At 34.1% G+C, this 26,995-nt stretch overlaps 1 protein-coding gene across 1 annotated transcript in view; it reads left to right on the top strand.

Moving 5' to 3' along the window:
- Positions 1-26,995, top strand: part of PRDM6 (PR/SET domain 6) — a 77,793-nt gene that overhangs the window by 33,105 nt on the left and 17,693 nt on the right. Inside the window, exons 3-5 of the mRNA XM_026714656.2 lie at positions 17,594-17,721; positions 23,937-24,061; positions 26,304-26,646. Coding sequence (XP_026570441.1) covers positions 17,594-17,721; positions 23,937-24,061; positions 26,304-26,646 — 596 coding nt within the window. The remainder of the gene's footprint in view (positions 1-17,593; positions 17,722-23,936; positions 24,062-26,303; positions 26,647-26,995) is intronic.

Here is a 26,995-nt window from a genome sequence, read left to right as displayed (position 1 = left end):
GACATGAATCACTTAAATAATAGCTACTGTTTAAATAAGATGTATTTGAGTTATGACTTAGGATGCATAATATTTTTGAACAATTCAATTGCAGTGTATGTAATTTGGTTTTGTTTATTGTATGTATGTATAATAATCATAATTATATATACACACACACACATATATACATATACACACATTCACACACACACACACACACACACACACACACACTTTCAGTTCAGTACACTTGTCTGGATTAAACCACTTCAGCGCTTCTAATACATTTTACAACCAGGCTAAGAAAGTGTGATTCTAGGAAACAAAACTGTACCAGTAGTGTGAAGAAGAACTTAAGATAAGTGCTATATGTGTATTATATACTGCATTCAGTGAGAGCATGACTCTAACATTAAGAACTACTTTTCAACAACATGTGAAACTACAAATATTACATCTATTTAGCTCAAATTCTGTTCCCCATCATCTTTAAGGACTACCGCCATGAAAGCCTTGGTTATTCTTTGGTAAATTGGCACCACATCAAAACAGAATTGGTTAGCTAAAGTTGGAAACCTAAGGCATGTGGTTAATACTTGTATGAAAGTCTACCAGAAAAACTGGCCAAAGAAATAAATTTCTTTCTGAATAAGCAAAAAATGCTTTCCATCCTTTTTAGTCACAACTTATTACTGTGAAAGACAGCTGAATTGCAAAACAAACAAGGACAGAAGAGAGGATGAGTTGAGAAGGTAGGCAAAAACTGAAAAACAAAACAAAACCTTGTTTATAGTTGAAACAAGAGCAGTTTGCAATGCTAGAAAGTGGTGGAGAGATATAGTCAATAGGGTTGGTAGAAATGAGTTAACTGTATTTGCTTTTATCTTAGATTTTTAATTTCATTGCCTTAGTATATACTAAGGATAATTATGGATAATTATATGGATATATATGAATAATTCTGATAATGATAAAAAGTTTCCATAACAGAAGGATCTTTTGTATCTTGGCCACATCTTGCTACATCTGTAACAAAGAATAGTGGGAAAAAAACAGTCTGGTTGGCTTTTGAAAATGCACCTTTGAGTTAGGCACAAATGCTTAAATTCAGGTGATACAAGATTGCTCTTTAAATATTTTAAATCAGTAAGATTAATAAAACATGAAAGTTGGATACGTTGGCCAGTAACTGGTGTTAAAAATCCTACTAACCACTATTTAAAAATAATAAATGACAGTATCAGCTTATGATCAATAGGGTTCTATTCTCTCACTGTATGTGAGTTATAAATAGTATAGAAATATGACCTGGTATTATATGGAATCAATGCCTTTTTCCTTGTGCTGCACCTTTAGCTTTTTAATTCCTTTGACTTAATGTGAGTTTAGTACAGAAGTAGCTTATATGAATTGTAACTCAAAATGTCATCCTTCACAATGCTTTATAGTGCCATTGGGAGAAAAAAGATTAAAACAAAATACTCTGCTAATATGCTTTCTGTGAATTGCACTCTTGTACAGTACTTTCCTATGAATGATATCACAGCATTTATTTCTGAGTAGGCGTATAAAATATTTCATTCTCTATGATGTCCTTATAATATATTGCTATATTTTAACACAGCTTTCTCCAACCATAGACTCTCCAAACATTACAAGATTACATTTAGTAGAATTCCATAAGCAACAAGGTTAAAATGGCTACAGCTCTGAAGGATGGAATCCCATACATCTTTTGAGAGTGATAGGTATTAAATTAAAGGAATTAAAGCTGTTTAATATATATTCAACAAATAGCATACTCATATATAGCTGAATATATGATTTGTCTATATTCCATTTTCTTCTGATAATCTAGTACTGTGTCTAATACAGAGAAGATGTATTAGTTTATACAAATGCAATTTATTTTAAGATGTGAAAAAGTTCATTGTAATATAGTCCAATCCGAGTAAGATCTCATTTGTGATAAACCTGAAATCTATTTCTTGTTTTTATCTTTGTTTTGCTTTACTTATTGAATCCTTATTGAATTTTGTGGAAAATAGAGATGAATTTGAATTAGAAAATTCTTGGTTAGAAACAATTTGCTTGCTTTTATGAAATGTATTGATGACTTAAAAAATCTTTTGGTTTTTTAAAGAATTAGGCAACATGTTATTATTGGCACTTTTAATAATTGAATGTAATATAAATACACTTAAATTAGAATAAGAAGTATTATTGAAGTGTTAACTTAATATTGGTGTATATAACCAAGACTGAAATATTCATAGCAACCTTAATATATATCTCATAGCTTAAATAGATGTTTAATGTTTCTACTGAAATTAATTATTCATTAATTATTCCTAGAATCTCTGCCACAGTTGACTGTTTAATAGACATAACATAATATATAGTACTAGTCTCCTCTTCTAAAAAATCTTTCACACTTAAATTATATTTAATCTGTGTTTGCATCATAGTTTAAAGTTTCTTTCTGAATCCTGGCTTGCTTGAAAGCCATTAATTACAATACTTGAATCAGGCCCAAGCACATAACTGAGGTTCTTTCTCTTACAAAGATAGCAGTGAAATAACAGCAATCAAAAGGCAGAACCCTGAAAGTTTACACTGGGCCGATTTAAATAATCTAGAGATCAGAAAGAAATGGTTCTGTTTCAACGAGATATTTGTTTCTTAGATAGTCTTGCCTAACTAAAATTCTCTTTGCTTTCCTCAGCAAGCAGTTTCTCCTTGCGTCCTAGAAAAAGATCTGAGTTGCCTTAGTTTATTTGTGTAATAATGATATTTGGCAAATCCAGATCCATATCTTGTGAATGCATTACATTCAAGACAATGGGAATGAGTTACAGATGTCTGAAAGGTAAATGCAGGGGTCACATAATTTTACCTGTAGAAGCAGAGTAAATTTTTGAAATCTTTCTCACCATACATACTACTTGTTGCAGTAAGATATATGCCAAAATTTAAACTTTTATATAAACATTTATATTATTTTCTGAAACTTTTGGATACCAACCTATTTTTTTTAGATAGTTAAAGCTGTCACTATCAACTAAGACGATTATCCTTTAGTTGCAATACAAAAAATCCATGGCTATAGAGTGATCATCCCCTATAGATAATGCTGATTATTAGAAGAACGACATTTCAGAGATGAATAAGACATATTCTAAAATAATAGTTTTATTTCTTAAACACAAAGTATTTTTCTAAATAAAATAGATTTTAGAGTTTTAAACTAAGGTAATATTGATATTTATTGAAAGCATGATCATGACTAATTGGTTGACTCAGTCATCTGTTTATGCAATCTAAAAGTGGATCAGGGGTTCTGAAAAATTAGAGTGGATCCTGACAGTTATCTCAGACTTGTTTATTTTAGCTTAACTTCATCTAAGTCAACCTTAGGTCAGGTGGTAATGATGGAATGAAAAATTAAACTATTAGAGTTCAATAGCTCCACCTAGGAGTTAAACTTTATTTATGTGGTGTGTGTATATATATATATATATATATATTTTCTGAGGTTCTCGCGGGTATTTGTATGTGGATCTTTGGTTGTTCGGGTTTTCTCCCGCGTAAGATTCGAAGTATCTAGGCAACGTTTCGGTGAAGTCTCATTCAAGTCCCACCCCCACTAGCAGTTAAAAGGAAGAAGCAGCTGCAATCTCACATCACTCTGACAAGCAAGAGCCGAAGACAGAAGCCTGAAGATGATGAATGAGACTTCATCGAAACGTTGCCTAGATACTTCGAATCTTACGCGGGAGAAAACCCGAACAACCAAAGATCGATCGATCTATCTATCTATCTATCTATCTATCTATCTATCTATCTATCTATATATATTAGCTTGTAATTGTTGACCTTTGGCACTAGAACCTGAATTTTAAATCTTGTGCACATTGTGGAGCAACAGTTAATTGTTTCTTTCCATAGATAATTCTACTGAAATAACTGTGAATAAATTCTGCAGTTATTATTCAGTGGCTGCCATAACTGGCACTTTAGTGAACCATTTGATAAATTGGATCCTGATATTTACAAAATCTATTAAAATATGACCCATCGTATGTTTGTTTATATGTTGACAAGATGATGTACACACAAGAGTGAGGTGAATTGTTATGCATGCTTGTCAAAGTATCCTTTTATTAAAAAAATAAAGAGTAAATCATTTTTGGACTAGCAAAATCATCATAATAGCAGCCTGCCATGTTCTAGTTTATAAAACAAACACCTTTTGGGATTGATTCACCTAAAGTGGAAAAACAAAGAAAAAAGTCCAAGTGATAGCCATCAATCTAAAGAGTTTTGTAATATGCTTGACAATAGACAGTTCTGAGAGTGAAAGCAAACTGCAAAATTAAACAGAAGGAATTGATTTAACTACATGGGTGGTTTCCTCAGCATCACAGAGAACTTTCCATTCTGTCTTGTCACTTGCATACCTTCTCTTTATCAGCTGAGTTTAAATAGCTCTAACAAAGCTAAAGATTAGTCTGAAATAGCACAGTCTAACTCAAAGCCATTTTAACAGCTTATCAAATGTATTTCTATCAGTATATCTCCATGTTTATTTTTATTAGTTGCCTTTACAAACTAAGAAGCATTTTCAAAAGCTGTGATATGCAAGTATTAAGAAGCAGCTCAGTGAGGGTCCAGTAATTGGCATTTGAAGATTTGTAGCATTGAGATTAACACACACACAAAACAACCAGTAGTCCGTACATCTTTTCCCTGGCTATGCGAGATGAACAAGGGTGGGATTCTCAAGCAAAGTTTTTACTTGTAGCCCCATATTAATCCCTGTTTAGAGATTAAGAAGACACCCTCCTTGTTGGCCTTCAAGAAACTGTTACAGAGAAAAATATTTTGAAGGAACTTTGAGAAGTGAATGATCAGCGTTGTCCCATTGCACTATGGTAGGTTTGTGCATTTATTGGTTTATTGGTTTTTTATTATGTTTTTTTTAATGATGTAAACCATCAGGAATCATTTTCTGACTCTGGTGGTATGTACACTAAAACATTTAACTCAACTTCATAGTTTCTTCTTTTTCTATTGATACAAGGTTACCCAGGGCTAAAAGAGAAGCCTGGAACAGTTTTTTTAAAAATACCATGTAATTATTAAAAGGAATTTGTTTAAAATCTATGTATATGGAAATTATCTGTAAAACAGAAAACTAAATGTGGAAGAAATCTAAATCCTGAGCCAAGAAGAAAATCTTATAATAGAGATTACTTATTAAATTTTAATATAAATTATGCATCCAAATTTTCCCATACTTTGTCTTTTGAGGGGACTTGGTATCCAGTGCTTGCTTAGAAATAGCGATAATATGGTGTCGTGACCAAGACTATGAGTATATTTTTTTGGCAAGGGCTATGCAGTATTCAGAACACTGCATGACTCTGAAATAAAATAATACATCTAATTTAATTTAGATGTAATTTAATGATACATATAATTTAGATGAAAAATTTCAAGTTTTATGTATTTCTATCAGTATAGAATGCACTTCTATCAGTATATCCCCACATTTATTTTTATTAGTTGCCTTTACAAACTAAGAAAAACTGTGATATATGTGTATTAAGAAGCAGCTCAATGAGAATCCAACTGGCATTTGAAGATTTGTAGCATTGAGATTAACACACACACAAAATAACCAGTAATCTGTACTATAATCAATGAAATGGCATTTGGTTATGTTCTATGATATATATTTAAAATCTTTCTCATTGTGCAACTTTTACAGCGGTACATCTGTTTCACTATAGAAAACTGTTAATATTATTCATGAATGAAGGCAAATATACTTGTCCAGAATAATGTTGCAGGATCCTTTGTGGGGTTGGTCACCAGGATCAGAGGATTTCCTGAAGATGGATCCCAGCACAAGTTCAAAAGCTCAGAAGGCGAAATTTCTGGTCCTGGTGACCAAGCCAGATTAGATCTTGCAGTTAATAGTATTATTCACCATTCAGAGTCACTTGGCTGAAATGTGAGGCTATTAAATTAAATAAATAAAATAAAATAAATAAAAATATCCAGGTGAGTTCCCTGAGTTCCCTCTATACTTTAATCTTTACAAAAAAAGAAATAATGTTTTCATGTTATGCATTGTGTGGAATAAACACACCTGGATTCCCTTCTGCAATATTTGATGAGTGTGTTGGTGAATTCTGCTTTTTAGTAAGAGGACGATTATGGAATGTATGTGATATGGTCTGTGTCATTCTGATGTATCCTAGATTTTGAGTAGGCTGGAGTTAAGAATCATGCTCTCTCTTCTATCACCTAATAATGCAAGTACCTGTTAAAATGATGTTTATGATCTGTTACAAACACTGAAGAAACCACCATAATTACATGATAAAGCACATAAATGATCTGTATAAATCTCCAGGTTTGGTCTTTTATTTGTAGTATGTCACACTAGGATGAAGTTTTGATGTCTGGCTGAAATCTGTCAACATAGACATTATTAAACTAAACAGACCATAGTCTGAATTTACTATTAGAAACTTCATATAATTTATTGATCTACTTATGATTTGGATGAAATGCTTTGAAGCTCACACTGAGTAGAGTACCTCTGCACTATTTATTTTTTAAAAATCCCATTTTTTTCCTGCTTTCTATACCTGAATAATGATGTGGCTGCTTTAAGGAATTGCCTCATTAAAGGTAATACTCATCTCGTTTTCAGGCTGACTCAGAAGCCTGAAAACAAATTCATCCTTATTTAATGGATAGAAAGGTAGTGCTAAACTGAGGTCATTGGAGCACTTATTTTAAAATGTACACCACTGTAATAAATAGATTTTTAAAGTGATGGTAATAATAACATAGTCGCTTGGGGAAAAGATGATAGATCATTCCTTGACCTGTTAGATGATATATAATTCTGGAATTTAGTCCTGGACAGAGGTTTGAATTTGTTTTGGAAAAGGTGCTTTGGACAAAGTTCTACATTTTGTATATTATTTCATTCTTTCTCAATATGTAACCTTTGTAGCCATACATTGCTTTGTATGTATGTACATTGTTAGGCCTAATTTGATTCCACAGGTAAGTTTTCCCAATTCTTCAGTCTTAAATGTGTTGTGTAGGATATAGATATAGGTTAATGGGCATCCTTGTTCATTTCTTTCCTTTCTGAGCTACTGCGATTCTCTATTTGCAGTAGCTCCTTGTTCTTGCAAGTATTTCTCAGAATAATCAAGTCTTCCTTTTGTTATCATACCATGTTCCACATTCTGGCATTATTACATAATTTAAGATGTTGATCTAATCAATGAAGCAAACTCAAATTACTTATTATATTCCAATATTCTGTCCATTGTCCACTTCAAATCATTCATTCAATCTTAGCTGCTTCTGCCTATTTGTTAGTCATTCCTCATTCCACCTTCTTGCTTTTTGTAAGATCTTATGCAAGACACGTATGTGAAGAATTAGCAAAATCATTCAATTATTGTTCATTTTCTTGCATCGCCTGACTCTGGTGTAGGTTTATTCAACAATAAACCACATATTGTTCCAAATTTGTTGACACAGAGCTGTTATCACTTTTACTGCTTGTTCTGATGCAGCTTTAAACAGTTCAATGGATATTTAATCTGTGTCTGGTGCTTCCAATTTGACAGCTGATTTATTGTCTGTTGAATCTCAGTTTCTAGTGGAGTCAGTTCCTGAACATAATCTCTTTTTCCAAACATTTCTGTATTCTGTAATCCCATCTGTAAAGAGTTTGGGTATAATATTGCCATCTTTCCTTACCCTCATTTACATCTATGAAATATCTTCCATGATTACTACAATACTGAGTATTCCTAGCTTAACTATAAATTTCCCTTTGATTTCTCTGTAGTTGGTTTTTCAATTGACAATGTTGTGAATTTATTATGCAGGTCTATGTATACAGTACATACGAACACACAAACACACACACAAAATGTGGGCTTGTGTGTGTATGGAGCATTAGAGCAAAACACTATGCTTTCTGTTCACATGTTCCAAAAATGCCAGTTTTGCAACACTTCATTCTTGCTTTGTGAACGTCAAGTTTTCATTTTTCTACATTCTAATTGTAAATATTTTTGTGAAGGAAATATATCCTCTTTCAAAACTGTACCATTAGTGATCAGACTTCTTACTTAGTAGTCATGTTTCTTACAGCATTGCCATTGCTTTACTAAAGCTACTGAATCTTTCACATAGTCAAGGGGCTAATCTACTGGGTTTACAGAAGCCTGTAATCACTCATCTGTATATGTTAACATTTGTAACATTATCTTAACAGAAACAGGTTACTATTATGGTCTTTTACTTGTGCATATTTGTAGCTTGACCTCCAAAGTTGAATATGATTTTGAAACCAGTTGAAGTACTGATAAACCAAGTTAATAGCTTTTATAGGTAGGTCCTGATTAAATTTTTAAATATACATTTCGATACATGTTATGGTATCTGTGACAGAAATAATGCATTTCAAAGAAGTATATTCAATTATATTTTAAACGTTAATTTATATTATATGTAAATGTTTATGAAGTGCAAACTGATTTTAAATCTACCTCTTGCCACAAGAGGAATTAATTTATTTTTTATATGCTTCATAAACCTTGGACAAGTAATTTTATGATCATTTATTTACAGCAATATCTTAAATTTATCTGAAGTAAATTCAGTTCAATCAAGCTGACTTTAACTATATTTTAGAATTATACCATTCAGAAATAAGTCCCATTGGTCTCATATTTACTCATTTTTATGAGTAAATATGAATAAAATCAGCTGTGATTATTTCAGATTGACTGATATGTAGTTATTTTTAATACGTAGGATTTTGTTTAAAGGTGTGTTCAGAAATAATACATGGGTAGTTACACTAATAAGAACAGAAACATACAGAATTATAATATGTAATTCTTATAACAACAGGAAATGAATTATGTTCAATCTTTTTAGCCCGACCTTTGTTGCTTGAGTTATTTTAATTGTCTTTATTTTTAATATTTTACTTCTTTATGTTTTTTAACACTCCTTAAATGGAGAGAAAGATAAATGCTACAGGTAATGCAGCTGAATGAAATAAAAATTAGACAAAGTAGCTTGGATTTAGCATTTCATTCATCCAGTAGTAGAATTCCCTAAACAATGCCATTTAGAATGTTCTTATTGGAAAAAGCAGGGAAGTCAAATCTGACTGTTTATCTTTTCTTCTGTAATTATTCATCACAAGATTTTGATTGCTATAGCAAGATACGTTCGTAGAAATCACACTGTGCACCATGCTATCAGCAGAAATTAAATTGAAAATTAATTCTGTAGTCTGTAAAATTTGTTGTCCACTGCATGAACCAACATTATCAATTTCTAATACTCAGTTTAGGAAGAGGCTAAAATATTTCTAGCTAACTTTTACCATGGTCTATTTATTCTGGCTAAATAATTGGCTATGTAAGAAGCATTGAATACTATATGTCTACTTTTATAAAATTCTTAACTATTTTATAATTCCATTAAGAAAATTCTATTCCTTGCTTGTTTTGCTTTCCAGTGACATTCACCACAGCTTCCTTTTATGGCGTACACAAGAATTCTTAAGAGAACTTTAACTGTTTTTTGTCTGCCTTTTCTTGAAGAACATCAGACTATTTATTATTGTGTTGATTTTTATGCTATTCATATGCTATCCAAAGAGATATAGTATATTGAGAAACACCTTTCTTTTTACCTTCTTATTGAGAATTATAATTATATAATTCTTCTGCACAGTGTCCCCCAAAGTAGGTAATTTTACTATATAATTGTGTGCTAATAGTATAATACTTTATAGGACTTCCAAAAATGAATATTAAAATGGGAAATTATTACTATAAATTATTAAAAGAAATAAAATACTAAAAAATTGCTTGATGCATTTGATGTTTTATTCAAGCAGTGATAAACCTTTCAAGAAAAGGAAGCAAATGTGATCCACTTGACAATCATTTTGAACAGAACTAATCTTTAGTCCATATAGGGAAAAACCAGGATACCTTGATCTGTCTGTTTTTCTACTAGCACCTAAGTCTTTTAGGCTGTCATTAAACAAATCTTAGCTGTCTAAAATGATAAGTCTAGAAATGATGGTCACAGTGGTTTCTGTATCTCAGCAGTATCTTATCTAAGCTGGCTGTGACTCTTGTAATAATCAGAGATTCCCTGGGGCTATTGTGTCTTCATAGTATCTTGCCCTGACAGATGTCTTTAAACTCAGTTTACTTTTACTGGATTGAATATGTTGAAAAAAATGAGGATATTGTTAAAAAAAAAAACCCACCCATGTTACAAGTGTTACCAGAATGACTCAAATCTAGTGTGATTGCCTAGTGTCCCTAATAAGTGGTAAGCAACAGAATGGAGTAGAATTAGGTAAACATCATAATGTTAAAAAGTGACACATTGCAACAAGAAAATAAAGCTGTTGGTAGTACAGAGCAGGAGCCGTCAACATTTTGGACCTCATGGACCACCAAACTCATAATTTTAAATCCCGTGGACCAGAGACCCTGGGAAAGTCCCCCCAAAAGTCTGCAGGAAAATTCCCCACCCTGCTTTCTACTGATCAATCATTCTTTATTTTGGATTGCAGGATATCATCTCTAGCTCCATTTTCGGGGTGGGGGGGTAGAGAGAGACTTTTGGCTACATGCAAGGAAAGCAGCAAAAGCAGCAGAAGTCTTTCTTTCTCTCCCCCAAACTCCGCCACAAATGAGTCTTTGCTAGTGCAGTCTCTTGGAGCAGGATGCCTTGCAGGGTCCCAAAGACTCATTTCTGGCGGAGTTTGGGGGAGAGAAAGAAAGACTTTTGATGCTTTCCTTGCATGTAGCCAAAAGCAGCAGCAGAAGAAAGAAGGGAAAGAAGTAGCCCGGTGGCCAGGTGAGGCACTTGGGGCAAGTTTCCCCACTCTGCTCTTTCCCCCCTCCCCTAACTACCTCATGTTGTTCACAATGCAAGTGATGCAATCCTTGTGTTCCCGCGGGCCATGTGGGCAGCACAGCCTTGTGTCCCCACACAGCCTAGATTAATTGCTTTGGGGGGTGCTTTGGGGGTGACACTTTTTTGCGGACCATCAAAATTTTCTTGTGGACCACCAGTGGTCCCTGGTCCACTAGTTGGTGCAGAGAAGAACCTTGGAAACTACTGTGGCTAATATTTTTAGTAAAAAAAAAGAACCACTTTCTTATTTAAAAAAAAATAGTGGAAGGAAAATTATCTGGAGCAGAATTTTGAAAGTTGTTAAATATTACTTAAGAATCAAAAGCAGCTTCTTAATTATGATCACAAAATGACTACAAATATATGGGTATTTTTTTAAAAAAAGAATATATTTTTGTCTTCCTGCAAACATGAAAGATAAAACTTAAAATTAAGGAATATCTGTGCTGTGGGCTAGAAAAAGACGAGCTACATCTTAAATGGAAAGCAACATCGAGTTGGACTATATGTATTCTCATGGAAATGATTAAAGCTGGTTTTATAGCATTATGCAATCCTGATAAAAATAAGCCCAATTCTAGACTGAATAATAACATTTTCTACCTGTATCTTAAAGAAGATAGTAATGACAAGACTGTTGATCATAATACTGTAGGTAGATATTTAGCAATTTTTCTTTTGAAACCAACAGTTTTTTTCTCTAAGTGGGTACATGCTACAGAGAGAAACAGGGGAGGGGAGATGTTGTGGCGAGTGTGTGCAGTCTGTGAATCTAGTGCTGCAGCATGAAAGCACAACAGAATACAGGATTCCTGGGATCTCGTAGTCCATTGGAGTCTCTTCAGGAGAAAACACAGTGGAAGACACTTGCAATCTTCCTTGCTGGCTTCCCTATTGACTTTGCCTGTGAGAAGCTGGTAGGAAGGTCGCAAATGGAGACTATGTGATTTTGGCATGCTGCAACTATCATAAATATAAAGCAGTTGTTAAGTGCCCAGATAACAATCATGTGACTGTGGGCGTGCTGTGATGGCCAGAACTTCGAGAAGCGGTCCTACTTACTACTTGTTCACTGGTCACAACTTTAAACAGTTGTTGAAGAGTATTTCTTAACTGAGGTCTACTATAATTATTATTGTCCTATTGAAATTACATCTGTGAAAGCATTAGGATAATGATGATGAGGAGGAGGAGGATTCCTCTTTTTTATCTTTTTAGTTCTATTAAGAATCAACTTTGGTTTTGAAATTGATAAAGAAAATTTAATTTGAATAATTGAAATAAATTAATGCTTCCTTTTGGACCTTTGGGGTATGTTTTGATTTCTTTTTAAAACTTTAGCTTTTTATTAGTGTACTGAGTACAAATCATTTATTCTGTAAAATAAATAGTAGGCTGGAAGTTCCGGAGCCTATGAATGTGCCACTGTCTAGTTAAATGTAATTTTTATTCATATGAATAAACCTGAAAGTGAAAAGAAGAGAGTCAGTAAGTAAAAGTGAATTTAGGACCTATTGTGTCTTATTTCACCTCAGTAGATGGGGAAGTACTGCAATGATGTAGTCTATACTTAATTTACAGTATACACAATTTGTGACAGAAGTTTTTATAACTCCAAAAATTGCACTTAATAAATATGAGAAGATACAGATTTTCTTGATTACTTAAATCTAAATGTTTATTCAAGCTTTCATGAGAAGTTTGTCTTAATTTAAACAGAGCTAGGTCCTGCTGTACGCGAGCCACTTTTTTTGATGTGGGCTCAAGTGCACATGAGAAACAGCCTTAATAACATCCAAACACATTTCATTTGTAAACGAAACCTCTACAAGGTTCACTTCATGGTTTGGTTATTGTAATCAGAACTAAACTAAAATTCATTTTTCTTAGGTTAAAAGATATTTTAAATCTTGATATTTCATATGTAATATATAATACTCAAAACAATTTCTGATTTAGATAGTTCTTAGAAAACCAAACATGTACATTCAAATAAGAGAAATATGTATAAATATTTGTAATAAAGTTCACAGAGATATAAAGTACTACTTTTATTTCCCCATTTGGTATTGATATATAGCGATGGTTTTATTTCCCCATTTGGTTATATAGTGATGTTGAGCATATTTGTGGCTATGATTGCTGAGAAAAGGGGGAAAAAGGTAGGCTTGAAACACAGCCTGAAATGTGGCACTTTGCCGGGATACTGAAGAATGGCAACTATGCCACATTTTAACAGCTGGATGCAGAAATATTTCTCTTTAATTTGGAAGGAATATTTTTCACAGTAGGGCAGTTTGAATAGATTGAGAGATCAAAGAGGGTGGGTCTGTTCGATCAAACATCATCTGGCTCCAGGGTGGAGCAAAATGAATGAACTGTCATGCCTTTTTTCTAGTATATAAAGCTTTGCCAAGTAAGAGGTAAAGAAGGTTCTATGTTTTATTCTACATCATAGACCAAAACCTGATAATGGATAGCTCATTCCCCAAAGTTTTTCTCTGATTCAGCTGACAAGAGATGCCTGAAGAAGACCCCAGAATGATTGATGTTCCACTTTGTACTTTGGCCTCTGCTACTCTTAGAGATAAGTAGGACAGGGAAAATGTCGAGTAGCCCAGAAGGGCTCTTGGGAAGGGAATATGTTCTGATGTAAACATTCTAATCTCTACAAAAACAGTGTGGAACAATACTGAACAAAATCCACACTGAGAGGAGGGCCACTGGTTTCAATACACAATGGGAACATAGGCTTTTGGCTAATTTCTAAAATGCCAGCTGAATGCAACTTTAAGGATTAGTTGTGCAAGGAACGTGCTGGTTTTCTAGCTCCCATCTAATGAATGTGAAGAATGGCAGAATGATGGGCTTTTATCAGCATTAAAATATGACTCCAGCTTTTACAACGATTGCTCGTTTCTTTTATGGGGGAATTTCAGACATAGTTTAGCATATATTTTATTACTTGGGCTTTAAATATCATCCTGGAAATTTGATAGTTCATCTGTTAAAAATATACAAAAGAAAATTATTATAGTGTTTTCATTTTGGAACCTTTGCAAAAGAACTTAAAATAATAACTATTATATGGAGTCTTAAAAAAGAGACAAAAAGTCTTTCAAATTTATTTTAGTTTGAAATCTACACTTTCAGTAAAGTAGGTCTACTAGATCTGTTCTGCAAAAATCTAAGTGATCAGTAGGTACAGCAAAGTGCAAGATATGTCATCATCAGAATATGTGAAGGTCAGATCGGGTACCCTACAGAGAAAATGGTATTGAGCCTTTCTCTCTGCCTCCAAAGTGAAACAAGAAGATAAGGTGGATGGACCAGAAAGAGGGCTTCTCTATAGTGACAAATTATTCTGCAGTGAAATTTACAATTCTAATTAACTTAGAAATAAGGCTTTATATTAGCGTTTTTACCATTTCATAGATAGCCTTAAAGTTGATGCTAATACACACAATAAAATCCTGAGTTGCAGCTATAATGAATATAAAGGATGAGATACAGGGTTCTCTGTTGAAAGTTTTTGACAGGGAGTTCCAATTTTTCACAATTTTAGTGAGTTTTTGGCTGGGAGCTCCAGTTGGGATTCCCAAAACCTTTCATCAGCCCTAATTCCTGCATAGCTTTAACTTTTCTTAGTTGGCTCCCCATTCCAAGGAGTTAATGCAACTGCTTCAATGTTAGGAAGTTGATACTTAATACTGAGTGTGTTTGAGAATATAGAAACAGCACTGTATACTAAATTTTGTGAAATTTTTATACCTCATATAAGCCAAAGATACTTCACCAGTGCAGCAATTTAGTTAGGAAGACTAAGTGAGGGTTCTTAAACAAAGACAAATTAATTGTTATGAATCATTTGCTGAATTTAGCAACTGAGTGAAATTTCTAGGGAGAAGGATTTATCAGTAACCTGGAATGCCCTTCCTGCAAAGCAGTATTTCATTTTGCTAAAGCTATTCTGTTTCATTGGTAGAATTGCTTGCCACCTGTCACCTTTTGAGCTTCAGCTATCGTAATGAGTCCTTTAAGAGGAATGGTTCCTGCGCATCTCTGTCAGCTACCAATAGTCTTTGTGGTTTGAGAGGAGGAAAGCTGATGCTTATTCCTAGCAGAATGAAATTGACAATGAGAAGGAAAGGAGGGTCTGCTTTCCTTTTCTCTTCAGCACAGCTCGCAGCTTTGCTTATTTTTGTCTCTTTTGTGTAAAGGGTGGGTAGCAGCAAAGGGATTAGCTTACTTCTATGGAGTGAAAACGTTGTGGACAGTAGGTGCCTTGCAGTGAGTACCAGTCTTTCTATCCTGAAATGACTGAACTTTATTTAGAACATGTTGCCCCAGTCTTCTAGGTCAGATACTGCTGTGGACTTTAACCATGATTAAGAAATTTTAGGAAGAGCATCTAGTTGCAAAACTGATGATATGATATCATGCCACCTTCATCTCTTTCAGGCTTTGTTGCAGTATTTTTTTTTTTAATACAGAAGACATTATTGCTTAATAGCCTGGGCAAGTTCATCCCATTATAAGTGCTTAGGGATTTGTTTTATTCTGTTTCTGCAAGTGATTAAACAAAGGTCCTTAGCACAAATTGAGACTATGGAGTGCGGTATATCCATTATTTCAATTCTCTTTATATAGTTATGGGAGGAGGAGACAGTGTGTGGCTTCAGGATTGGTAGTAGCTTAGATTGATTCAACTTCTTTTCAGGTGACTTTTGATTAGTTGATTGGTTCATTAGGCTCTGAGATTGTTCTTGGCATTCTTGTTTGGTAATACATCTAGCACATCCACTTTTGCTTGGTCTGGAGAAACTGGGATTGAAAATGGCATTGTCCAGACTTGAGCCTCTCAGCTTCTCCTTGTCTCCAAAATGAAATAAGGAGTTGGGATGGGTGAGTGTGAGAGTTAGTCCATCATTTTTGTGTTACTTTGGGGAAAAATTAGTCACACCAAAGCTGTGATTGATGGAAAGCTCTTCTTACACACCACTGTCTACAACCAGAAGTACTTTTTGGCAACAAGGATGAGGAACAGATACATTAAACAATTATTTTGCTATTAAGTGCTCAGTTTTACTAAGATCCACAAGGATGATTAGCTAATGGGTAGGAGAAAATCTAATCACATAAAAAGGGTGAATGTTTGTAGTTATGGTGGTGATGAAAAAATATCACATAACAGATCTTTAAAGGAAAAGAAAGCTGAAATTATATCATAAGATCATTGCACCTAGTGATTACTTTATTTACAGTAGTGACCGAGTTACCAATCCCAATTGTGGTCACTGAACAAGGAGTACATATCTTATACTTTCTTATTGCTACAATGTGAGTTTACTGTAAGTACTGTTTAGAAGGTTTTAACTACAGAAGTTAAAATTGTTGGAATTGTTGGAAGCTCATCAGACTGGGCTCTCAGGTAATATCTTCATATGAAGCATTGCACCTGAAAAGAAATGGTGCAAGACGGGACCCAAAGCCATGCATTTGGCTGGAATATATACAGAAAGAAAATTCAACATATATTAATTAAAAAAAGGGAAGCCAGATTTTTTCCCAACAGAACTATGATTTATATTTGAACCTTTGAAAAGAAAAATAAGTTGCTATAGAATTTCTGAATTTCTAAGCTGCTAAAATTGACATAAGTGTAGGAATATTTGTAATACTGTTAGTCTTCAGAAAGAAAAATTGATCTTCAACATACAGTTCTGTAAACTTGATTATTCAATATATGAATCTATGTAAGATAAGGAATTTTCATCAGTCAACTTTTCATCAGTCAGCTCTCTCTCTCATACAGATAGAGGGGGGGGGGCACAAAAAGCCCACAAAAATCACACCTATATTGCATTTCATGTGCTGTATACTAATATGTGACACAATTAAATTTTAGCAACAATATAGGTATTTCTCAGATTACATCTATTTGTTCAATGACCCGATTCTATTGTTGAAGTTGTAAATATTTTTGCTAAACTTATCTACAGGAATTAATGCTTATGAACGTTCAGTCTAAGGCTGTGGTTTTTTTCCCCAAAGTGTCCTGTTTAAGTTTGAATTCTTAGTATTTCAGTTATTGATATCATTTCTTCGGTTGGATGGTGTGAGGGAATAGTGTCATACATTTCTCCCAGGATAGCTTCTTCTCATTTTCCGTCTTATTCTTTAACATTTTGTAACTTGTTTTGGGAAATATGGGAAAGATTTTGGTAAAGCAGCAACAACAACAAACTGTTCAGCAAGTACTGACCCTTGTTCAGCCTTTCCCATATGTGTATGCGTGTGTGTTTATATGACAGTTCATTATTTAAGTTTACTCTGTCAAAATAGGTTAAATATTCTTTGGGAACTATGGTTGCATCTTTTATGCATGAAAAGCATGCTAAATATAGGAAAGACTAACCTGATAAGAAAAGCATGACAGACTGCTACCACGGAAAATATTTTGTCATTTGTTTCCTCTGATTTCTGAGAGCATTAATAAGCTGTGAGATCTCACTGCAATAAATTTCTGAGAGTGGCACATAGCAACAGCAAATATGACTGCAGATGATTCATTCTAATGACTTGACTTCTGACCTCTTTACAGATATATGACCAAGATGGGACACTACAGCACTTTATTGATGGCGGGGAACCCAGTAAGTCAAGTTGGATGAGATATATTCGATGTGCACGGCACTGTGGGGAACAAAATTTAACTGTAGTCCAATACAGGTAAATTCCACTTCAGTTTATCTGACAAATATTTCAATTTATTTTCAATAGTATTTTATCAAACAAATGTGTATCAGAAAGTATCAAAACAATGCCATGGAAATAGCATATTTCACTGCAGCAAAAAAAAAAAAAAAAAGAGGGTGGGGGGGGCTTTGCAAATTCTCTTACAGTGAGAAGCTGTGCTTACCAGGTTATAAGACCAGGTTGTGAGAAGCTGTGCTTACCAGGTTAGAGGTAAGTGCTTTTCTTAAATGAATGTGAACAAAAATTGCATTAAAAATCATATGATGATTTTCTGTTAGTATAAGAAAAATCCATTATCTGAACTGGGTGGGCATAATATCAGCCAGCATAAGGAACTTCAGAAAGTATTAAACAGTGTTGTAGTACTCGTGCTTACAATCAAGCTGTATCCTGCAAAAATTCCTGATAGCTTTTTTGCAATTGTTTAGAAAACAAGGGCAATGCAAAAATATGATTTGATCCCAATAATTGAACTAACCAGGTTCAGATCTAAGGCTCCAATCTTAAAGACAGACTATGAACCATGTTATATTAGACCAAAGTATCATTTATTTATAATATGCATCCTGTATGTATATTGATTGAATTGATTGGATTCAGTTGCACTTATTCCCCATAACCTATTCTTTGTCCCTCAACAGCAGCTCTGAATTTAGCTGTATGGTCCACCGATAGATCAGAAAATTAATTCCCTTTTAAGGTCATCTGCCAGTTGAGATCAAACTGCTAATTACACTTACCTTGCATTTTCCAAAATGATTGTAGAAAAACGGCTAGAAAAATGTGTTAATTATGAGAAATATAAGTCTACAATGCATTTATGTCTGAGTTTTCTTATCTTCAAGGGGCACCACACTTGGGTCATGGGATAAACAATCCCTTGAAGTTTCCCAGTGGCTTCACTGAGCACCCAACAAAACCAAAATAAAGAGAATGGAAGAGGGGAAAAGTCCCACTATGTTTATTCAAGTTTGTGGCTTTGTTTATCAGACAGTACTGCTGGATGTATCTCTTCTGTGCAGTTATGTGGGTCTAATCCATTTTTGGACAGAAAGACTATACATTGCTTTGTATAGTACAGCACATGTTCTTTACATATCGCTCAAATGGCATGTAGATTTGAGAGGTTTAGAAATTAGTTGCCTTTACTCATGTTAAAAAATATCAGTTCCTGTGTGGAAAAACCAGAAAGCTTTGCAGACACACCTGTGCTAGCACCTGTCCGTTAGCTATAATTATCTAAGAAATAAAGGTCAAACATGAGAAGTTGTATCTGGATGTAGAACTCATATTTGCAAACAAAATAACCTAATACGTATGCTACATAGATATATGAACTTTCAGTCAACATTTCCTTTTAAACTAATCATTTTAAAGCAGCAAGATATTTATATCAAATAACTGTCCCAAAATCCAAAGGGCATTAAACTCAGCATGCTGCAGTGCACTTCCCACAGCAGTTTTAGAGGGCTGGTACAAAAAAACTACCATATAAGCTGACATTGTCCCCCTCTGTACAAGGGGCCATTGAAAGTGTAGCTCACGTCCTGCTGAACTGCATCTTGACTCATGGACTCAATTATAACAATTTACTTAATAAAATATCTGAGAAATACTGGTCTTTTTATGTATAACTAATGTTATCAGATCAGTATGAAGTAGTTTCTATGAATGTGGACAAATTCTGCTATGCTGTATGTAAAATTAGACAAACTGTTCTGTGACCACAATAAAGATTGATTGATTTCCCTTTTAAATTCAGAAATGATGATTTGGCATAACTGGGCATTATGGAAATACTGCATGGCCAATTTGGCAATTAGTATATTAGCTTTTTTGTTTTGCTTTGTTAAAAGTGCATATACTTTTAACATAAGGAAAATCATTTTCACAGATGAATAAGAGAATAAGATGAACAAAAGTAACTTCAGAATCCAGAAAACTTTCATGAATGCAATGGTCATTGTACTTTTATCTTTTACAACTTAAACATGAAAGTAAATAATAGGAAATTAAAGGAAAACAACTTGCCAGTTTGGGCCACTAAATATTTTCTGTAAGAAGAAAGGTTTCAGCATAATATTATTAGTAAAAATAGGTTATGGGTCCCTTCATGAAGAATTCATCCTGCATGTTGATAGAAATGTGGTCTTGTCTATGAGTAGTTCCTTCTGTAGGGAAGTGAGATCAAATAATTGTATTCTGTAGCTGGATTGTTTTAGTTCTTGGGGACTGTAGCTCTGTTCTCAGTTCTTCTATTAATGTGGTTTGTTCTTTCCTTTTGTTCACTGCATTCAGACCCCCTCTTTGATAGATTACAAATAATTTAATGCATAACAAAACTAAAGTGGAAATTAATACATTGTTGTCATAAAGAGTACACTATTTACAACTGTTGAAGCACAATGGAGAGGTTGTGGGACATGACAATGCACCATGTGCCACATCAGGTATGGTGCTAGTGTGATGCAACTCCTCCCTCCATGTCTGCCACTCAAGTTGCCTAAACAACAGAGTGTAGATGATGTGTTTGTAATCGAAATATTTTCTGATCTACTAAGACAGTTGTGAACATATGTTGTCCTTATGCAGAGCGCTGTGTCACATCTGATACATGCTTCGAGGAAAGAGAGAAAGACAGAAAGAAAGAGAGAGAGAGAAGAATGATGTCATACTTCTGCTTGCTGTTTCCAAGAAAGAGTGTAGAAGGCTCCTTCTAGTCAGCAGAGTTGATTTCATCAGAACATTGTTCCATCAAAATTAACTGGCTTAAACTGAGCATATTTGCAATCAAAAATACAAATTCTCAATCAAAATCCAGCCATGGGAAACCATTAAACATCTGTCAATATTAAACAGATCTTATAACTCCCTGTTCATTCTGTAATTCTTGCTCAGAGTTTTCTCTCTTGATCTGTTTTCCATTGCTTTTAAAAAACAGTTAAAAAAAACCCTGGCATCTATCACCAGGGACTACATCCAAGTGTAAAGAAATAAAAAACAAAACAAAATGTTGGACCCTGAAAATCCATCTAATTTTTATTGTACAGAGATGTCCTCCTCACTGAAAGTCAGATGGTTTAAATTCATTCTGTTATGATTTGTAATATCTAAATGGAATTTTCTTCAAAGAGCTCTTGATTGATTGACCCTTAGCTGAACGTTTTGTTTTTATTTTGAAGATGACAATAATGTTTGTTGGCATGTGTTCTGCTTCAACTGCGTTGGGACGCCACGAAGCTATCTTTATGAGTCATCCAACCACAATACTAAATACATGTCAGCAAGGGAAATATTATCCGAAAGAGAAAAAATCCCTTTGATGTACTTCAACATGCAGAGATTTCTGCAAGTTTTGGAAGCTCTGTGAGCTTGTAAGGAATGGTGTATGCTTACACTTTTTCCCCCTCTTTTTTTGGCCTACTCCTCAGAGACCACCCATTGCTCGAAAACAGTTCAGTTCTTTCAGCACCAAAGTGTGTCATTGGGTTTTAGCACATTCATTTGCTGGGCTGCTGTGTTTATGTTAGGTGAAGCCAAACAGAGAGACGAAAAGTTACAAGGGTGAAGTACAAAGTAGACTGTATTTTTTTTTTTGAAGTCAGGAGATGCGGGTGATTTATAACTCTGCCCCAATTTGATTTTTATGTAATGGTGGAAAGAATTAATAAAATGTGCAGCTTGGGTGAAAATAGTGGGAGGGGGAGAGCGTGAGGGCAGGAGAGAGAGTAAGACTTGAGTTTTTGTCAGATATTCATAGAAGGTTGGGAAAAAGCATTCTGCTTAGCCAGCAGTGCCCTCCTGAGACAGGGTGGCAGTAGGTGAGGAAAATAACAAGATAAATGAAATTTTTGCAGCTGCTCGTAAAATATTGAGAATCTGCACTTTTTTATTGATCTTTATGATTCTGTTGCCAAGAGCCACTTTGCGGTGACAAAATATGTTGACAAGTGCATATCTCACTGCCATGAAAAATGTGGTTAAAGATTCTCCTTATGTCGGCAGTGTTACACAAGAAACAAATTGCACCACTATGGCCATTTTTTTACAAAGGGACTAAATTTAAGGCTTACCATCCTTGCAAGCTTTTATCTCAGACTTCAGGCTTTTAGCAATTCTTCACTTCAGGAAACAGTTCAGATTCAACTTTTTCAAAACTCCATTTATATCTATGCTTCACATGAGGTGGTGTTATAAATGGCCCTTCCTTCCTTCTATGGCTATATCATTCTGCAGGGTGCTATTCCAGGTAGAAAGGAATGTTCATCTTGTATTTATTGAATTGTGATCTATCACATATAATGATGTTTTATGTTATTGTAACTGGTTTAAGTGACAAACTACGGTGTCAAGATAATAATTTCTCTTTTGGCTCCTAAATGACTACTTTGGGGTTAGTTTTACCACTGTCTGTAGCTCCCTCCCCTTGTTATTGTTTCAGATTGCATGCTTCCTTCTAAGAAAATATTTTATTAACTACTGGTACATTACAAAATGGTACATAAAGGGAAGTATGAATGAATAGAGAAATGGTTTACCATGACAGGCCTGCTTTGTACAGCTCTAGTTTAGTGGCCATCCCTCTGTCTGACTTGTACAGATCTCAGGCTGTGCTAAGCACAATGAAGCGGTAGCATGCCTTGGTGCAAGCAGATGGATTTCCTTTGAGTTGGTATGTATGTGTGTATGTATGCACACACACGGAGCAAGGCAGAATTGAAATAAATCTGAAGAACCTCAACCTATAATACATACAGCATCTCCTTGCTATTGTTTAAAACAGTTCAACTTTCTTCAGGCTACAAAGAAGACAAAGAAAAGTTGAGTTAAGAAATTCCGTTGAGTTAATTCCATTAAAGCTAATTTTCAAAATGTTCAAAAATAGTCAGCCTCCCGGTGTACTAATGTTACTGATTCTGTTAGTTTCATGAAAATGCACTTGGAACATTCTGACATGACAGACAAATGACTTTGCTGAGAAATTATGGATTTATTGTTCAATTTTGATTATAATAGTGACTTTAAAAAACCTGCAAAAGATTATTCTGGATTTTCAGTCAAAGAAGATATGTACTTTATTTCTTATCTATATATCTGTTTTAAGCCACTGAATGCTAAGAAACAAAATAGGTGCCTTTTAATGCTCAGAATATCTCATTTTAAAATGTCACATTAACTATCACCAGCTGATGGTAGTTCTTTATCTGCCAAGCTATCAGCAGGCAAGCTGGGAGTTTCCATGATGGTATTTTGCTCCATAGTCATTTTTGGGAGGTTAGGATTACATTCAAAAACTGTACAAGTATCCTAGTTAGGCGTGATATGTTTAAAATATATTTGTAAGCAAAACACTGCAAGCTGGAAAAATATTTGAAATGTATGGATTTTAAAAATCTTTTTAAAATTATCTTTAAAAGATGTTGGGTCACTTTTATCAGGCATCTTTAAATAATCTTAGATTTTACATAACTTTCTGCTTTGTTTTTATGCTTTTGAGGGATATTACCATAGCTAGAATTTAGTTCTTTATTTACAACTCAACTTCTATAAATTAAAAAAAGTATACTGCCTGAAACAATACTGAATGCTTAAAAATACATAAAACACTTTGACTCTGCAGAGTAGAAAAGATGAAGCTTCTTGAGTTTGATTTCTGGTGACTATATGGACACCTCCCTACAGCTTCCTTGTTAGCAAACCAAAATGCTTTGCCATTGCTGCCTTTTCAGATTTTGTTTTCCTGTTTAGCCTACATGCTTTGATATCCTAGTGGTCTCCCCTTCTAATATTAGCCAAATCAGAATCTTGACTTGTTTTACAACAGGTGGTTAGCAACATGCAGCCACTTACTAAGACCTACATGTGGTATTGAACTTCAAAATGCCCTTTATGGTAGCCACTTTATCACAGTATAATAGCTGTCACCAATCATCTATTAGCTTTCCCCCATCATTTCTGTATTTATCTTCATCTTAAGATATTAATGTGTATGTCCTGAGATTGCTGCTTCAGTGGAATCAGGTCAACTAGATGTGCGATATCTGGGACTGCCAGAATGCACTACTTTTCCTAGGCAAAATTTTCACTCAGGTGATCAGGAGGATATTTAATATTTACCCCATTTCATATGTAATAAAAATATCCTGGAATTTTGATTCATTCTTTCTTTCTCTTTTGTCTATGACCAGATCAAATATATTCTACCGAGCTTGCATGGATATTCCCAGAGGCACTGAATTGTTGGTGTGGTATAATGATAGCTACACATCATTCTTTGGAATCCCTTTACAGTGCATTGCACAGGATGAGAACTGTAAGTGGCACATTATCAAATAATAGTATCTTATATAAATAGTATCTATGTTTTGTATTAAGATTAAAGTAGATCCCTACCCTATGAACTGAATCATGTCAACAAACAAACATGAATTTTCCACCTTAGACATGAAAAACTGTTTTGAAGGTTCTAACTAGGGAAACTAGTAGTATGATAGTACAAGATATAGTATTATTATTTATGATTATAATAAATATTTGTTGTATTTGAAGACAATTAACTTGAGGGTTTGCAAGAAGACTATTAACTTAAGTACTGCAACACTAATCAGTGATAATTGCCAAAAAGAGTTTTATGAATAGGCAGGCTATACTCTTTCTTTCCATTAAGATGTTAGTTAGGATCTGGAAAACCCATCAACTTAGTGAGCATTATGGAGCAATATTAATCTTATAGATCATTGTGAACTATGAGACCAGCAGTGAAATTTATCACTTGGTCCATCACAAAAGCTAGTGTGTCTTGAGGATGATGCCACATGCCCACTGTGTGCACAGATACTTCGTTTAATAAACACCAAGCATATCTTTGTATCTTTTTAAGTTAAAAAAGTAAAGGGAAAACTTATCTTGCTGCCAGTTGTTACATATAAAGAAATATATTATGTTTAATATGAATGGGAGTGGTTTGCATTTAAAAGGAAGGGACCTGGTCCAAATATATTTCTGCATCAGTTGTAATATGTTTTAGCCACTGCATCATTGTCAGCCCCAGATGCTAGATCAAACATCCACAGATATATATAATGGGGAGACAGAGTAAAAACTAATGCAGCAATATGTCCACCTTTCTCAGTGATATATTTAATATAATGTATTTGTTCCCATGCTCTGTATGTAACTCAATTTGTCATGAAACCTAAGGCAGAACACAGCCTGTGTCTTTTATTGTTTTTTTATTGTTTTTATTTATTCTGCATCCATTTCCCTCCTCTCTTCCTCTGTTTTACCATGTGTCAAATTTTACATGATAAATTCCTTAGAAAGTCAACAGATTTATCCTCTTGTCCTTTGGGAAGTATGATAGATATCAATGACACTCTGTAAATGAATATACAACCATGATTTTAAAAAAATTAGACCATGATAGTTTCAAATTTTGATTTTCCGAGCGTATAGATATTATGGCAAAGCACAAGTGCATTTAAATGGGGATAGGATTGCCATCTCTGTTCCAGATGAGGAAGTTCATGAAATGAAGTGTGAGGAATCATTAACACTACTGGTTGCTGGATAAATAATTAATTTTATGGTTTATGAAATATGTCAATTACACACACATGTACTAATTGCAAACAACTATAGCTATTTTAGATATCTGTTACACTTGAAAAATTGAATTTTATTTAGGCACATTCTCTATACAATTTTGTACATTGCTCTTATTCTTGTCTACTCAGACATAAATTCCATCATGCAAACAATGACTCTGGGTGGCATACAATTAAAAAGTATACAAATCAAATTAAAAACAAAGAATAATTTAGGGAAGAGATGTGAACTATACCATCCTACCTGCTTTAAAAAGTGCTTGCTTGGAGAAAATATACAAAACATCCAGATTTATTCATCTGTTCATCTGCATTGAATTGCCTGCCTAATAAATTGTTTTTCTTCATGTATGTTTGTGTAAATTGTTTATTTGATACTAATTTTATATCAATTTTTCATGAGTTTTAAAATTTGCAAAAGAGAAATAATGAAAAAATCATGTGTAAATGTTAGATGGGTATATACGAGACTATTTCACAATCTTACAGTGAACTAAACTAACTTTGTTGTCATTGTTATGAAAATGGTGATAAAATTCTGAAAACAATCAGTTGGAATGTATTATGGGTTGTAAATAAGATTTTCCACTTTTTAAAATGCCCCTACAAACAGAAAATAATCACACTGGCTAAAATAGTTTTTTTGCAGTGCTGTTCTTCTACTTAATATGATGTTTGTGGCATGAGGAAACATCCAGAAATGAAATCTCAAATTTGCTTTTGGAATTCTTTTTTACCACTTCCTGACCAACATATAGGACTGTATGTGTAGACCAGAAACAATTTCATTGAAATGCTTATCTGTTTATCTCTACTATTAGAATTCAGTGCTTTATTGTAAATACAATAAAAGATAAATAGATTATGATGTGTGTTTATGGTAATGTTTTTTTCATATTTCTGAAGGCTGTGTTATAATGTCAGGAATTTTCTTTTTTCCCCTTCCAGTGAATGTTCCTTCAACTGTTATGGAAGCCATGTCAAGACAAGACACCCTCCAGCCATTCAGCAAAAGTAGCAAACCGCCCTCTGCCCCTCCACAACGATCCATAGTCTTTCCACAGACTCCATGTAACAGGAATTTCTCTCTTCTGGATAAATCAGGTTCTCTCGAATCAGGATTTAACCAGATCAATGTAAAAAACCAACGAGTCCTAGCGAGTCCCACATCAACGAGTCAATTAAATTCTGAGTTTAGTGACTGGCATCTTTGGAAATGTGGGCAATGCTTTAAGACTTTCACCCAGCGGATCCTCTTGCAAATGCATGTTTGTACACAGAACCCTGACAGGTAAAAACATGACGCTCTTTACTTCTGTATCTGCTGATATAGACAACATTGTTTTTGCTTTATCAGGCTGACACACTTTTCAGCAACAGAATGTTATTAGGAGGAGCCTGTGCAGGGTAATTCATCTGCTGCTGTATGAAACATACAAATAATGACTGTAGATTAGTGTTATTATTTGTAAAAATAAAGATACAGATAAGAGAAAATGGCTAAGAATATAATCTTAGTTTGGTACATGTCTTGGAAAGTGGAGGAGGGGACAAAATAGAAGGAAAAAATATGGACATACCAGATGGGAAAAAACAGGTCAAGATAATTAAAAGTCATTTTGTCTTTGAAAGATAATATA

Source organism: Pseudonaja textilis, chromosome 2, assembly GCF_049901715.1.
Source record: "Pseudonaja textilis isolate UNSWEBS1 chromosome 2, rPseTex1.2, whole genome shotgun sequence".
Lineage (NCBI taxonomy): Eukaryota > Metazoa > Chordata > Lepidosauria > Squamata > Elapidae > Pseudonaja > Pseudonaja textilis.
Note: the sequence above shows the minus strand (reverse complement) of the source record. Positions and strands in the feature narration are given on the sequence as shown.